The sequence below is a fragment of the Myotis yumanensis genome, unplaced genomic scaffold, assembly GCF_028538775.1.
Source record: "Myotis yumanensis isolate MYYU_CA2020_CCGP unplaced genomic scaffold, mMyoYum1.0.hap1 SCAF_5, whole genome shotgun sequence".
Classification (NCBI taxonomy): domain Eukaryota; kingdom Metazoa; phylum Chordata; class Mammalia; order Chiroptera; family Vespertilionidae; genus Myotis; species Myotis yumanensis.
In genome coordinates this window covers 8,588,251-8,605,606 of record NW_027223756.1, presented here as the reverse complement: position 1 = coordinate 8,605,606, position 17,356 = coordinate 8,588,251, and the positions used below count along the sequence as shown (strand labels likewise).

Genomic DNA, 17,356 nt, shown 5'->3' with positions numbered 1-17,356 from the left:
TACCATTGTCACAGATGGGTACCGCTTACGTGTGTCACGTGGCTAGATTTAGCTTCCGATTGTCACCTGCAACTTCGTTCTAAGTTGCATAGTGTGTGCTATACCCGGCAGCCTTGTGACTTGGTGTGGGTATTAATAATGAGAGCCGGGTCCCTCCCCACCACAGTTGCCCTTGCTCGCCTTGGTACTCTTCTCTTTTGGGGTTGCCTTGCACCTGCAGGGGCTGGTGTCTGCTCTCTGCATGGATGCACACCTTGTTGTATCTTTGTACTCAGCCCAGGACCTGGAATACAGTCAGCAGAGTGGTTAGATAGGTGAGATTCGGTATTGGTCAGACATGGCTGTCAGTCCTGGCTCTGCCACTTAAGAGCCGTGTAACCTGAAGCAGGTCACTTTGCTTCTGTGGTTCTCTCATCTGAAAAAAAAAATGGGGGAGGGATCACAAAGGTGTCAGGAGATTACGTGGCAAATAGTAACCCTTCAATAAATGTTAGCTGCTGTAAGTCATATGAGTGAACTGAACTACAGAGCAATGCAGAAGCAAGACCACCTAAACAGCCAGATGTATAAGTCTCTATTGATACCATCTGTATGCCATCAGCATCTATAGACACAAGTGGTGAATCTTTTTTAATTAAATTCAAAATCTCATGGCAGTTAACTGGTTAACACTCTCAGGGACAAAGAGTTGGCCATTTTTACCTAAGGTGACAAACTGAGGTTTCTAAAGATCTAAAGGCTACGTACTTTCATAACATCCTTCAGTGCTTAGCGCCCCAAGCACTGAAGGATTTTGTAAAAATCATTATTGCCGTGGGATACCGTGACTGCCACCACGGGAGCAGTGACACTGGAACGGAAATCTGTCCATGACGAATGGCCACCCAGCGGCAGGGTGGAGGCCGATGGGCTGCTGGGGCCACAGAAAAGCTAGAATCCAGGGCAGTGAGCTAATGTCCTTAGGAGAACCTTTCCGCCCACCTCTTGGTTAAACACAACCCTCAGATGGTTGTCCTGATTCCCCAATAAATGGAAACAAGGTGTAATGACTGAAGCAATATTCTGAATTCAACTTTATTTGCAATAGATAAAAATATGTGAGGCAGAATAATCTGCAAGGCAGATTTACGCCAAGGTGCCTCCGGAGTTCGGTTAAGTTCAGGAAGTATGAAGATGAGGCTTCATTTCCCCGGTATGACGAGGAGGCCATTCCCGTTATCTCTTGTTTGGGGAATAGTCTCGCTGTTCCCATAAATGAATTATGGCAACGTTTCCTGAAATGATTAGCTCCTAATGTGGCTATGGAAGGCTGTCGATTTGCTCGGCATCAGTCTTATTTAACTGGTTGGGATTTTAGGTACATGTTTCTGAAATAGGCAATAGCTTCCCATTTACACGGGCAATCTTCCGTGGAGCTATAGAGAGAGGTGGGCTCTGCTGTGAAATTGATCATTAGAGTGTTTGCTCCTAAAAACCCAGAAATCTCATCTTTAAGCTGGAGATGAACCAGCCAGAACGATCGTGTGTGAAGCATCTGCTTCTTAGGGCCAAATGATCATCATCTCCACTTGTCACTTTGAGCTCACAGACAGACAGAAAAGTTTGCCGCAGAAGCCACAGCTCCGGGAGGTGTGGGCTGGCCTGCGTCCTGCTTGCTCACAACCCAAGGAGGGCGGCCAGACTTTCACAGAGTAGCTGCCTAGTTCCTCCTCTCCTGAGGCTGCCAAGTCAAGCCCAGCCTGAATCCATGGGACTCTGAGCTGCAGGCTGCCTGGATGAAAGATGATGGGAATGTGACATAGACCCCAATGTTGATGTTGACCAAAGATTACCTTGCACTGTCATAGATGCTCAACTAATATTTGTTGCATGAAAGTATGAATGAATGAATGAATGAATGACCCACCTAACATTGCTTTGGACATTCATGAATCATTGCTAAGTAAATGAAGTCTGGCTATTTTTCACTAACACAGGCTGCACAGAGGTAGTACCTACCAAAAAGCAGCCAGAATACATTTCAATGCCTGAAGTTTGGAACGAATGAATTTGTGACTTTGTTTTCTGGGGCCATAGCACCTTAATTCAGATGACAGTCCCTCCCTGTCTGCAGACATATTGACCATTCATTGTATATTGATTTTGGCGGCTTTGGAAAATGATGGCCTGTATCATTAAGGCCCACCCTGCCCCTTGGCCCTCTGTAGTGAATTATGCCTATACTAGGCACCCTATATTTTAAATTAGACCATCACAAATTGATCCTCCAAATCTGGGGTTGTTACAGTGTTTTTAGGTAACACAGCAATAGAATAGAAAGATGTAGCAGCACCTACAAGTCAGGTACGACATCTATTACCCTAATTACTCCTCAGAAGGAGCCCATTATACAGATGAGCAGGTAAACTCAGAGAGGGCAGTGAATAGCCTGAAGGCACACAGCTCAGAGTTGTCAGCACTGGGATTCAAGCCCAGGGCTGACCATGGCTGTGTCACACTGCCTTCTGAGGTCTCAGACATTCCCAGTGGGAGGATGCCCTCCCTGGAGGTAAAGGTATAAAACTCAGGACTTCACTTCCTGTCCCTCAATGGCAGCCTGTTAGGGACCAGCCGTGTTTGTGGTCCTAGAACAGCTGGCACAGCTCAGGAGTGGGTCAGTTTGTGGGAGAGTGGTAGCCTGGCCTATGCTGCTGCCCGTGACCTTAGGGGCAGCCCAGACCTTCACTCCTGGACACCAGCCCAGGGGCTGGACCTCCAGGGACAGTTACTGAAATGGCTCCTGACACTCTGGTGGCAGCAATTGGCAAAAATACCTTTTTTATGTCTTCTGAGGCAGTATTTACTAAATAGGTATTTTTTTTTTCATTGTTTTTAAAATTACAGAGGTTATACAACTCATTGTAAAGATTTTTTAGAAATATATAGAAAAGGTCTTTTCTCTTTTACTATAAAGAATATTAGTGTAACAATTGGGAAATTTGAATAAGGTCTGTAAATTAGACAAAGCGTTGTATCAGTGTTTATTTTCTGGTTTTTATAAGGTTACTAGAGGCACAGCACACAAAATTGTGCACAGATAGGGTCCCTAGGCCTAGCCTGGGATCAGGGACATCTTCCACCCGCTTGCCAGTCCCCAGTCCTGCCCCGCTGCTGCCACCCACCCTGGTTCCCCATGTGCCATCCGGCTATGATCGGAGCCTGCGGGCCGAGGGGAGAGACTGAGAGGTGGTCAATGCACCTCGTAGCAACTGGTTGAGTGGTTGTTTTGGTCATTACGCCATTATGGTCGCTGGGATTTTATTATATAGGGTTTTACACAAAAGATAACTAAGAGTTTACTCATGATGTTTCAAAAGGATCCACAAGGAAGTTTCATTTAAATGGTAAATATTCCCATAGAACTTTCAAAAGGTAGTTGTGTGTGTGTGTGTGTGTGTGTGTGTGTGTTTTGAGTCAGTTTACTTGCAACTGTGCACAGTGAGTCTTCCTTAAGGCGCTCATTTCATCCAGTAATCACAGGGGTTGGGTGAAAATGCCCATCAGATGGGCAGGCACACTTGATTCGGTTCAACGAGCGTTTCTAGAGCCATAATGTGTAGCTAGGGCAAAACACAGAGAACCCGGAGGTGAATTCACAGGTGAGCCTGACTGCAGGGAGCGTAGTGTCTAATAAGAGAGACTTGGGAAGGTATGCAAAACCAATCCTAGTACCTACAACAGGTGCTGTGGTAGTGTTAAGTGTAGCTAGGGAAACTCGGGAAGAACCTACTTTTCTGGTGTGGGTGGGGGGTGGGGCTGTAAAGGAAAAGAGAGCTTCAGTGTGAAGGTGAACTGCATCTTAATTTCAGTGCTACTCAATAAAGCAGGTTTTTCAATAAAATAAGCAAATCAATCAAGTAATCACTTCTTAGAGGGTCCCACCAAAAATCAGTAATGGAAACATGATTTCTAATTTTAAGCTTATTCCATAGTTATTTTGTTCTATTTCATAAATATACCCTCCCCTCTCTCTCAGTATACAGATAAATAGACAAACATGTATACATATCTACACATATACATGTATACAGACATATAGATCACACGGTGTTTGTCTTTTAGAAAATCCTTTACTCTGTAAAGAAAGCCAAATGCTTTCACATATAGTTTTTCATTCTTTTATTTAATTCAATGCAGCTAGCTGGCATTTATTTTACTATGATTGTGGTCTAGGAACTGTACGAAGCCCTGCTTTGTGTACTTCTGTTTGTTACTCCCACCCTGTGAGATAGCCACTCTTATCATTCCCATTTTATTAAAAAAATAAAGTAAAATAAAGACTGGAGGCCAAGAAAGGGTAAGCAAACTGCTGCAGGTCATCCATCAGGAAGAACCGGAGTCAGGATTCCAACCCAGTTCTGCCTGGCTGCAATGCCTGTACTTCATTGCCCAGGGGCACTGCCTCCTTTGGTGGGTGGGACATGAAGAAGGGGAGCGCCTGAAACCCTAGGGCAGTGGTTCTCAACCTGTGGGTCGCGACCCCTTTGGCGGTCAAATGACCCTTTCACAGGGGTCGCCTAAGACCATCCTGCATATCAGATATTTACATTACGATTCATAACAGTAGCAACATTACAGTTATGAAGTAGCAACGAAAATAATTTTATGGTTGGGTCACAACATGAGGAACTGTATTTAAAGGGCCAGAAGGTTGAGAACCACTGCCCTAGGGGGACGTGTGACACCTGAGAAGGCAGCCTGCGATGGTGGCATCTAACTTACTGAAGTCGGTGTCCTGAAGTTAGGGTCTCGTAAAAGAAGCGGGTCCCACTGACCTAAGAACTAAACCGCCGAGGCTTGTCCAGGCCACTCCCTGCACACCTGACATTCTCAAACTCCACTGAGGTTTCAGTGGCAGAGTATCGGCTCGTGGATGCTGACTTCCTGCTTCTTTTTCATATCCTGTCATGATCCCAGCAACCCCGAAAGCCCAGCAGACATAAAGGAAAGCCCTTCTTATTAAGCTGAAGGATGAATAATTTCTTTAAAATTTTTTATTTTTATCGACTTTATTGGGGTGATATTGGTTAATAAAATTATATAGGTTTCAGGTTTACAGTGGTATAATACATCATCTGTAGATTGTTATTGCATGTTCACCACCCAACGTCATCTCCTTCCACCACCATTTGTCCCCCCTTTACCCATTTCTTTAACTTATTGCCACACTATAATTCCTGGGGTTACTCTGGGTCGCTCTCCAACACCCTTGAACTGTTCTTCCTCTGGGATCTTTTTTAATACATTTCTTCCTCACTGGTTTTTTTTAACAAAGCCCTTCCCCTCAAAAGGCCTTAATTTGGAGGAAAGGCAGGGGGTCTATCTGAAGCAGCATTTTACATACAAATTAGTTTCCAATTTATAATAATCAGAGCTTCTGATCGACTGGTGATAATAAGTGTTTTCCCCTGGACTTGTCATTAGGAAAATAAAGAATACACTTTAGGCTTAGAGCCTTACAGATAATAATAATGATGATGAAAGCTAATTTTTATTTAGTATTTACTTGCTGCCAAAATTATTCTAAAAGCTTCCCGTGGACTGACTTGCTAAAGCCTCATAGCAATCCTGGGAAATGAATAATAATAGTGTTCCAACTCTACAGATGAGGAAACTGAGGCAGAGAGAATTGGTACATTTACCAAGGATCAAAGCTGGGGTTTGAACCAAGACAGTGTCAACCCACAGTCTCTGCTCTTACATATTACACAACACTCTTCCCCCTACAGGCGAGTATTCCATGTCTGTGAGCCAACATCAAAATGCTTGAGGAACAAGCCGTCTAGTCCCACCTAAACATCGGAACCACTCAGGACCTCCTAGTTGTTTCTTTTCTTTTTAACGATGTTATATGATGGAAGCTTCCAAACTTCTCTCAGGAGCCCGTCCTCTAGCTTATTTTTTATTCTAGAGGTCAAGAGTTTCTTCTTAGGGTCCAAACCAGTGTCCCCCCTGCTTTATTTTAAGCCTCTGTGGACTTTTTATTTCATCCACTATTGAGCTACATACAAATGAATCATCACCTTTCTTGCTAAAGAAAAGTGGGGGGGAAATAACTTCAGACCCTCAAGTCACTCTGGGGGGTGGGGGAGTTATAATTTAGATATGGAAACCTCCAGAGATCCATGTCTTATTTGACAGATGTAGAGACTGGCCCAAGTCACTCCCGAGTCCTGTCTCGGGAGAGCTGTGAGATAGGAACAGAGCCAGGTCTCCTCAGCGACGTAACTTCATTTCCCTTCCATGCTGGTCCAGTAACCATGCCGTCTCCTGACCACCCAAACCCTCCGCAATGTGTAGTGGCCACATACAGAGAAATATTTTCAGAACAGTCCCTCCTTTCCGGAATGCAGAGGGGAGCTTACTTCTAATCCTTTGCCCATTGACCTGGAGTCTTGTGCTAAGGGAAATAAGCCAGTCAGAGAAAGAGAAGTATCACATGACCTCACTCATATGTGGAATCTAATGAACAAAATAAACTGGTGATCAAAATAGACCCAGAGACATAGAAGCATGGAACAGATCGAACCTCAGAGGGAAGGCAGGGGAGGGTGTGTGGGAAGAGATCAACCAATGAACGTTTATGCATATATGCGTAACCCATGGATTAGACAATGGGACTGGGTGGGGAGGGGGGTGGCTGGAAGAGGTCAATGGGGACTTATGTAATACTTTCAACAATAAAGATTGGGGGGAAAAAAGAAGTTTCCAGACCAACAAGGCCATCAAACTGACCATTGAAAAATGAAAAGACCCTCAAAACAAAAATGTCTTTGATTCTTTTTGTGTCTGGTTTCCATTGGTTTAGACATTCTCAAGAAGGTAGGAGATTAATCTTATTTTGTTTTTCAAGTTCAGAATTCATTGGAAGGAACCACAAATGACCTTTATAAAACTAGGTTCCTCAGAAGTGTGGGAGGCAGTGGTGGTTTAAAAATCTTCTGATGATATAGGTAGTCCTGAAGCTCCTCTGATTAAAGTGATAAAAGATGCTGAGTGTGGGCAACTGATAGTTCCTTATAAGCGATTCCAAAGAATGGGGCAATGATGGTGCTCCACTGTCACCACCAGAGCAGTGTGGTTTCCGCAGAGTCTTTAAGCCCCTCCCTCTCACTCACGGAAGGAATTGCTCCCAATATTAGGTCAGCCTGAGATCAAATCCCCCTTTTCTACTGAGTTATTTTATTTCCTTTGGACTTATTTTTATTTACTGTTACTTCTTTTTTTAATTTATAAAAATGTTGGAGTGCCGAAACCGGTTTGGCTCAGTGGATAGAGCGTCGGCCTGCGGACTGAATGGTCCCAGGTTCGATTCCGGTCAAGGGCATGTACGTTGGTTGTGTGATCAGGAGGCAGCTGATCGATGTTTCTCTCTCATCGATGTTTCTAACTCTCTATCTCTCTCCCTTCCTCTCTGTAAAAAATCAATAAAATATATTTTTTAATAAAAAAAATGTTGGAGTACACTGGACTGGTTTGTGGCTGGAAAGAATAATTACAGGCTGCAAGAATTAAACATGCTGCCAAATTAATATCACTCTCCCTGCCCTGCTGATATTTTTTTTACATCCCAGTTACATTCAGGGTCGTTGCAAGCTTTGCATGTACTGAGCAGACTCCGGCTCTTATTATATTTGATCAGCAAAGGGCAGTCACGGAAGTTTGAGAAAGCATTATGCCAGTATCTCAGATGCCCTGGGGTCTGGGTTTATAGCTTTGTTATTTAATACCTGAATGTTTTAAGCTGTGACTTGAAGAGGAACTTGCCATGAGTTTAATCTTAATATGTTTTGTTTAAATCCTGGCATATCATTAAACAGAAATGGAGAGCCAGCTCATGTGTACAGATGCCGCTGACTTGACGTCAATCCCTGTTTTCCAGGGCCCTGGTCATTGAAAAACAGCAGCATAGACAGTGGCGAAGCAGAGGTCGGTCGGCGTGTGACCCAAGAAGTCCCACCAGGCGTGTTTTGGAGATCACAGATTCACATCAGCCAGCCCCAATTCCTCAAGTTCAACATCTCCCTCGGGAAGGACGCTCTCTTTGGTGTTTACATAAGAAGGGGACTTCCACCATCTCATGCCCAGGTATGACCATGCTTGATCTGACCATGAGTTATTGTTTTAAAAATACACACACACTTTACACCATCTAGGGTGGCTATCATTAAAGGGCGAACAATAACAAGTATTGGCAGGCATGTGGAGACGTTGGAACGTTGGTACCTTGCTACATTGGTACGTTGCTATTGAGAATTTGAAATGGTGCAGCCACCGTGGAAAAGAGTTTGACAGTTCTTCAAAAAGTTACACATAGAATTACCATATGACCTAGTAATTCTACCTCTAGGTATGTACCCACAGAGAATTGAGCACATCATTTCTCATAAAAACATACACATGAATGTCATAGCAGCATTATTTGGTATAACCCCCAAGTGGAAACCACCCAAATGTTCTTGACTGATGAATGGATAAACAAAATGCAACATATCCGTACAGTGAAATATTATCGAAACATAAAAAGGAATGAAGTGTCGTTACAGCTAAGACATGGATGAACCTTGAGAGCAGCTTGCTAAGTGCAAGAAGCCACATACACAGGGCCACATATTCTATGATTCCAGGTATATTGTCCAGAATAGGTAAGTCCACAGAGGCAGAAAGGAGACTGGTGATTGCCAGGGGCAGGAGAGGGTAGAATTGGACTGACTGCTAGTAGGTATGGCGTCTCTTTGGGGAGTGATATAAATGCTCTGAAATTAGATCGTGATGGTTGCACAGCATGGAGAATATTCTAAAAACTACCAAACTGTAAAATAGTGAGATTTATGTTATGTGAACTATGTCTCAAAAAACAGTAACAACCCTACCTGATGAAGTCAGCTTTGCTAGACCTGGGGGTGAATCCTTGGGTACTTAATGTTCAGGCGTTCTGGTTATTAGATTAATTTGTTAAAATTTCACTAGGAGACACTCCACTGTCTGAGAAAAGAGTGACAAAATTCAGCAGCTGTTTCTCTGAGACTTCCTGTTCTTCCCTGAACTGAGCTCCTTGGGAAGCCTTGGGCACTATGAAAGTGGCCTTATTCCCAGTGCTGGGAACGAAGAGATTGGATTACATGATGGATTTCATTGTTCCTCCTCTCACCCCTCCTTTAATTTTTCCCGGTAGGGATTGTACTATACATACCAATTGGGATAAATTAACATCCAACTAGCTTGGTTTTCTTTTCCAATAAGAATTGTATATCCAGAGGAAACCATCGTGGAGGTTTCCCGCCTCATTTGCTTTCAACGCCAGCAAGTCCATAAGGAAGTACATTAGGGAAATATTCCAGGAGTATTCCATCCAGTCAAAGATGACTTTAAAATGTTTTGGAAAGGTATTCATCTAGAAAAGTCCATTGGAAGAATTGAAAGCTTTACCGTAAACCCATTAGCAAAACTAAAACAAGAGGGCACTATTTCTTCATATTTAGTACATGGCAGGCATTGCTAATCGATGACTGTACGTTTTCCTCAGTGAACTCAGTACAGGTCCCTCCAACAGGATCCCTAAGGCAGCCACTAATGATCAACCAGTGTTGACTCTTAAGATGAAACTTATTAGCAATCCCATTTTTACAGCCTGAAATGATCGGTGTAAGGGACTCTTTCCTTTCTGAGCAGGGAGGGCCATGCTGTAGGGACCCGTATGGAAAGTGGTTGTCAATAGAACAAGCATCCATCCACACAGAAAAATATTTACTGGTCTAGGCACTGATTACCCAGAGATGCGTTAACGTAGCCCTGGCCAAGCAGAACTCCTGATACCAAAAGCACAGTTTTTTTTCCAAGAGCTTCTCATCCAGAGAAAGAGGAATTCAGCTGAGAGGAGTCCCAGAGGCATTTCTGTGACTTCCGGCCAGGCACATGTCAGAGTGCTGCTCTGGGAAGTTCTGCCAGTTGTGAGGTAGTCTCCTTGACCTTCAGGTGCCATTGCTCCTATTGCAGCATAGTGAAGGATTTGCAGTGGTGAAATCTGCCCTTTTGGCATTCGTCAAGCAAGTGTGAGCATGCCTCTGGGTACAGCTGAGCATAGCTTTCCTCTCAGCCAGTTGGATGCAGGGAGCTTGCTGGGAAAACTCGCTTCTTCCCAGCATTGTTTCCAGAACCATTATCCCCTTCCTTTGCATCCTCTGAGCAACGGAAAAGCCGGTGATCCTGGAAATCGAATAGGTAACTCTCTGGGACTGCGTGATAGTGGACAGTGGGCAAACAGATCTCCCCAGGTTCCCTGCTGTGCTGACAGTCAAGACTCAAATCCTCAGCGACAGTGTCTTTTCTGCTTTTGTGGCTACACCACACTGTCCATTTCCTGCCAACCCAGTGATAGTTCCAATGGTCATCCTCTCAAAATAGCTCTACTCCCAGGACAGGCCCATCACATTTCAGGGGAAGACAAATGAATAGGCATGGGCTGATGTGCATGAAGGGTTTCAGTCCAGCTGCCAATTTGGAAATTTAGTGTGCGTTGGAGGGTCAAGTAAGCGAGACACAGTGCAGATGCTTAGAAATGAACAAGACAGGTACAATATAGGGGCGCTCCTTTTAAAAAGGAAAGGAAGGGAAAATATGACTCCCTACACATTCTCACACCCGTTCACTGTCATTACATGCATTCCCGTCCTTTTGATGGGCTCCATTTCCTCCAGGAGATGGTGCTTAGCTCCTTGCAGGGATAGGTGACTAACTCATTATAGAATTTCTCATTTCTATTGGCATATCCTATCAAGGAACATAAGTTCTATGGGAATTGGCAGTCTAGCCAAGGTGACTCATATGAGCTGGAAAGACAGAAAAAGGTGGGGAGGGGAAAGAATATGAAATTCTATTGGCTGTGTTGCATGTAATGGCTATGCTTAAATTTTATTGAGTATTAATAAAATAATAAACCTTGTAGGCTCTGACCAAGAGCCTACAAGGTTTAGTATCCATGTCCAAGGATATTAAGTACAGAGAGAATCCTTTCTTACCTGCTGAAATTTCCCAAGAATCAGAGTCTGTCCCAGCTGACTTTTGGAAAGTGGTGAGAAGCTGTGATAGAGGCACTGTGGCAGAGGGGAGAAAGTCCTGGAGTAAGGGAGAACTGAGAATGGCTACGTATTAAGCAGGTGACCTTGGACATGTCCCTTAACTTCTTTTAGCCTCAGATTTCTTATCTACCTGTGTGACCTGCCTCACACTATTGTAATAATAAAGGTAAGATGAGAAAACATTTGGTAAACTAAAACACAATATAAAGATACTAGAGGCCCGGTGCATGAAATTCATGCATGGGGGGAGGGGGAGAGGGTCCCCTCAGCCCAGCCTGCACCCTCTCCAATCCAGGACCCCTTAGGGGATGTCCCTCTCACAATCTTGGACCTCTAGCTCCTAACTGCTTACCTGCCTGCCTGCCTGATCACCCCTCACTGTCCACCTGCTGGCCTGCTCTCTCCTAACTGCCTCTGCCTGCTGGCCTGATTGCCCCCAACTGCCCCCCCACAGCCTGTTTTCCCCCAACTGACCCCCCTGCTGGCCTGGTCACCCTACGCAGCCTGCTGCTCAGTCGTTTGGTTGCCCCTCACTAACCCCCCTGCCGGCCGGGTCACCCTATGCATCCTGTTCGGTTGTCCGTTTAGTTGTGATGGTCGCTTAGGCTTTTATATAGATAGATCATATGCAAGATATCACTGTACTAAGAAATTCTGTGTGGCCCTAGCAAATGCTGAATAGAAATAGGTGATTGTGTAAACATAGCTATTTAAAATAAAATTAATTTTCTAGTTTTATTGCTTCTTATTGAAGAACGAACTGTTTTCATTCAAGAAAAAAATTAAAAACAAAAGGAAGAATTTGAAAATATAATTTGAAGCAGACCCCTTTTGCCAAATATTTAGATAGAATTTTTGATATAGTAAAACATATTTTCGGGGGGGGGGAAATACCTCAGAATTGGAGTGGCTTAAAATGACAGAGGTTATTTCTTTTCTATTCAGAGCAGTGGTTCCCAACCAGGGGCACCTTCACCCCACCCTGGCGACATTTGGCGATGTCTGGGACTGTGGTGGGGTGTCACCCTGGGAAGAGGTGGGTGGGTGGAGACTGGGTGGGTAGAGACTGGGGATGCTGCTAAACACACACAGGACAGCTCTTCACAACGAAGAATTATCTGCCCCCAAAAGTCAAATGTGCTGAGGTTAGGAAACCCTACTTCACATGCCCGTCTTGGGTGGCACTGGGCTTTGTCAATGTCAACCTCATTCAAGGACATAAGCCTATGGAACCTCCACTACCAGACACAGGACTAGTTCTCAGCAGGAAAAAAAAAAAAAGGAGAAGGTGGTGAATTGTCCACCTATCCCTAAGAATTCTGCTTGGGAGTGACACATGTCATTTAAGCCCCTCTCCTATGGACCAAAGCAAGTCATCCTAACTTCAGCGGGGCAGGAAGTAGAATCCTATGATGCCCCTGGTTGGAGGAACACCAGATATGTCCATGAAAAGCCCTGATCACTTACAGTAAAATGTTGGGATGCCCGTCCTCCTGGCTAGTCTTTGTGAGCACCCTTCATTCTTTTCCCGAAAGCAACCCTTAAAGAATCTTACATGAGTGGTCGGATTGCCCTTCTGAAAGTCCCCGCCACCAGCAGTGAGAAAGTACCCATTTGATTTACTTGATCTGGTGCATAAACTGGGTATTATCATTGTTTACTCTTTGTCAGATTGAAAGGTAGACGTTATGTTGTCTTTTAAATGCAGCCTTTTGATAGCCTGCATTGCTTTTGTTAAGACCCACACCCCAAAAATAGAGAGTTGACCTAAGCCAATCAGAACCTACCGGCTTGAATTCTTTATGGAAGTGGTGTGTGTGAGGAAGCCTGGCACATCTTGCCAGATCTTTGCAATCCTACAAACAGTGTCAGATTTGCTCAGCCCAGTTCTAGAGAGGAAACATCAGACTTTCAAAAGGAATCAGAACCTGACCCAGCTAGAGTGCAAGGCACCCAGTAAGCCTCAGAGGCCGCGGCTGCGAGTCAGGATCCGGTAGTTAAGGCAGAGAGCAAGCCATCTGGCAGCTCCTCCCTGATTGCGGCAGGTGTGTCAAGCCAAGTGCAATCCTCTGCGAGAACAAGTCAATAATCGGCAAATTAGGTTCATGATTAGCCCCAGACAACAAGACATCATTCCCGCTTGGGAGCCCTGCCGAGACTTCGCCTTCTCCACAGTCCTGTTTAGCAAATATTACCAATGCCTATTTCATCTCTCCGATGGATGGAGCCAGGAGCCCAGTGACTTCCAGAGGCCTCCCAGCTGCAGGGGGTTGATTGGAGGGTGGGACTGGGGACTGAATGGCAGGAGCACGAAAGGGGACCGCTGTTGACCCGAGCGCTTTCCACTGGGATGCGTCCGTGGACTGGGAAGCAAAACTAGCCACACAGTAAAAAATGACAGCAGGGAGCTATTTAAAAGACCACAAATTGCCCCATGATCATACCCAGTAAATGCAAATATGGCAGCTCTGGCATGTGTGGACAAAGATCAAACATTCCCATTTGTCCTCATCAGGGGTTGATGAATTCCCCTCAATGGCTCTTTTTAAAAGTGAATTTGTAGATGGCGATGAGTGGTGTCAGCTTTGGCCACCTCGGGGTATCCCTCTCCAGTTTGAAAACTTGAAAACTCCAGTTTGACAAGAAATTCTCTTCTTCCTTGTTCCTGTCTTGCTTGCCAAAGAAGTAAATTGCACACGGTTTCATTAGAGGCGGCACTAACCAGGTCCCTGGGACAGTCGCCCGAGTTCCTGAGCGTCCTGGTTCTGTCGTGTCCTGGTTCTGTCACTGCACCACCCTCTTCGCACCCTCCCCATGCCCGTTCACCAGGCAGGTGGGCTGTCCCTGGACCTCATCCTTCCAGGGGACTATGGGCTGTGAGCCTGCTGTGGAGGGAACACCCAGGCTACACTGGCAGCTCCCAGAGCAATTGCATTTCACTTTGAAGGAGGCATGTTTGACAGACCTCCCTTTCCAAAGTCCTTGCACTGTGTGTGGAGAAAGGGTTTGTGAAACTAAGAGAATCTTGGATTCTTCTGTGTTGGACCGAACATGCTTTCAGAAAGCTCTTTCTCAAGACCCTGTCTGATTACCTGGTGGTATCAGCCCAGGAAGTGAAGCTGACACTCCAGTGGGTGGGTACCCTCCGGGGCAGCCACCACGGAGAGCTAAGGAGGAATCTCAGGGGAGGCTCGAGTCTTTCGAGAGAACTGGTCTTGACAGAGGTGCAGGGTACACACTGTGAATGCTTTTCCAGAGGGTCATGCTTGGGGAGAAAGACAAAAACAAAACCCATAAATAAGTCAGCACCCAATCACCATGTAGACTGAACAGAGTCTCAGAGGTACTGTAGTTCGGCAGTTTGCAAAATTTCTGGGCAAAAACCTTTAACTTCTAATGAAATCTTATATAGAACCCCATATATAAGTGGATAAAGTGACAGCTGTATAGTTTATAGTCTAAACCCATATTTGTTACTATAATGTTAATCTCTGTATATGTATGTTCATTATATATGGGGGGAGGAGAGAGAGAGAGAGAGAGAGAGAGAGAGAGAGAGAGAGGAGAGAGAGACTAAACTCCTACAGTGGTCACCTCTAGGAACAGGTGAGGAGAACAGGACTGAGAATTAGGTTTGAAAAGTACTTGTTTTATTTGTAATAAAGCATTAAAGGTAAGGCGAGCTCCCTTCCCATTTCCCACAACTGCGCTCACAAAGACTGAAAGTACATGTGACAAAATGTTAAGGTTTATTCATTTGAGTAGTTGAAATATGGGTATTTTCTACCATAGACTTCGCACTTTTCTTCATTTTAGTAATCGCTGTCTCTTTAAGAAAAGCAAATCTGTGACAAGCTTGAGTCTGTTTTGAGCAAAACAAGCCTTGAGAGACTATAGAGGATGACGTGATCTCTATATTCATTTCATTTATGCGCTTCGTTTTGTTTGCACAGTCTTGAGAAAAATCACAATGAATGTCTGCAAGTAGTTGCAAACAGCACAGTGTTTTCCTTAATTGTCTTTTGTAAAAGACTCTGGCTACTCTTCAATTAAGTTGATCCACACTCTTGAGGGGGGGCGGGAAATGATTGTTTGAAGATTAAATCACTTCAAATATCTAACAACTACTTTCTTGGCTTTAGATACACAAGTAGAGAAGTTGCACCCCCAAACGTTTCTAAAATCAGCTTTGAACCCCTTTATTTTTAAAAAATTGTCATAATGGGACATGTCACATGTTCATTGGAAATTGTATTCCTGGCTTAACCTCCTGGCATGACCTTGTACCCCTGCCCTGCCTGGCACTTGGTTGAACAGGATTCACCAGAACAGGTGCTTATACAACTCTGAGCAGATACACATCCGCGAGCGTTCGGAGACCAGTGCTTGAAACTTCCTAATATGCAGCGGAGCTAACGAAGTTCAAACCCACATTGGAAAATGTTAGGAAAAGGGTTACTCCAGGATCTTCACAGCCAGTACTGGCTGTGAAATGTTCACGGAAGCCCCTCTCAGGAAGGCTGTTCCCTAGGGAAGCAAAAGTTATTGTAAGTCACAAATGCCCATTCATCATCTGATCACTCATAGGAGATGTTCTCCAGGCAGAGGTCCCGCCCCAGGTGGCACTAGCCATGGTGATCACAGGCAACATTGCTTGGAGGGCTCCAATGTGCTGAGGACTGTTGTCACACGAATAACCTTACAACAACAGCCTCACAACAGCCCTGGGAGGGAGGCAGCCCCACTTGACACAGGAAAGAACTGAGACAGTTTAGGGTCACAGAGCTGGTGTGTAGTGGACATGGCAGTCAGGCGCGTCTTTTGTCTCCTCTCTGTGGGCGGTGTTCCCAGGAGCATCCTCAGTGCAGCGTAGACATGGTCACTGATGAAGTACAATGGCCACTCGGGCCCCAAACGGGAATTGCAGTCCCGTGTAAGGGATGCTGGAGGTCTGGGGTCTGCCTTAAGGGGCCAGGGGGAGCCTGGGCGAATGTGGGTCTGGCCGAGGAAGCACCGTTAAATACTGCAATGGGGGGAAGGAACCGAGGTGACAGGAGGCGCCTCCAAGGGGGAGATTGTGATCAGGTAAAGAGCAGCCGTGGAAAGTTTGAGGAAAGCATCCAATATGCTTACAGATGGACTTCTGAGTGTGTTGGGCCAGTCAAGCCGGAGGGATGCTGTATTGTTCTCGAGTGGTTCATCGATTCTGAGATGCGTGTGAGTGTGCGTGAGGCTGGTCTTCTGACATTTCTGAAAACAGGATGTGTTTTGCAATCGATGAAGCTGAGAGACAATGAAATGTTGGGTGTCACATTTCTGTGAGTGTATGAAAACTCGGTGTTTGCTCTGACAATTGGAGTGTAGTTGCAGAGATAGCCTGAATTTTCCTGAATATGAGATTTTTTTAAAGTTTCATAATTAGTTCTATTTTTCGAGATAAAGTCCTCATCAATCATTTTCTCATTGGTTAAAAAAAAAAACATTCATTTTAAGTGTCCTTTTTACTAATTCCAAATATCCTCAGATAACTAGATCTTATTGTACATACCAAGTCAGTGTGGAGATTTAAATATATTTTTAAGATATATAAATATACAAAATGAGATAAAGTTTAAATAAACATTCTGTGGAATGCCTGTGCTGCTCTTCAGATACAAACAAGCTTAGACATAAGAGTGTGGGCCAGTCCAGACTGTCTGGCCTCGAATTTCAACTTCCAGTACCTCCAAGCTGTGTGACCTCGGACAAGTCAGGCAGCCTCTCTGGGGCTCAGTTACCTCAGCTGTAAAATGGGGATAATACAATTATACATTCACAGCATTGCAGTAAGATGTAAATGAAGTCATCTGTATAAAGCACTCAGAACCGTGCTGGAATGCAGAAATGATATAAGCTATTATTTGCATGTTTTTCAAAGCATCCATAATGCAAGGCCCACAAGCCCCCAAACAAAACAAAACAAATTTCAATTGTGTGTTTTTAAGGTAACTTTTATTTGTGTTTTTCTCATAAAAGCAATATATGGTGATGTTAGGAAAAATAGAAAGCATTAACATATTTAGTATATTTTCCAGTTTTCTGTTCACGTATTGCAATCGTTTTTATAAATACAGGATCATAACATGGGTACTGTTTTTATCCTGCTTAATAATAGGGAGGGAACATCTTTTCAAATCTGAGTATTCTTCCAGGAACTCATTTTAAATGCCTCAAAAATAATTCATTGTGTAGATTTAAAT

At 44.4% G+C, this 17,356-nt stretch overlaps 1 protein-coding gene across 10 annotated transcripts in view; it reads left to right on the top strand.

Moving 5' to 3' along the window:
• Window positions 1-17,356, top strand: part of TENM2 (teneurin transmembrane protein 2) — a 1,191,402-nt gene that overhangs the window by 1,011,381 nt on the left and 162,665 nt on the right. For all 10 annotated transcript variants that reach the window (XM_070414454.1, XM_070414453.1, XM_070414452.1 and 7 more), the window contains one exon: window positions 7,922-8,127. In XM_070414454.1, the coding sequence (XP_070270555.1) occupies window positions 7,922-8,127 (206 nt within the window). The remainder of the gene's footprint in view (window positions 1-7,921; window positions 8,128-17,356) is intronic.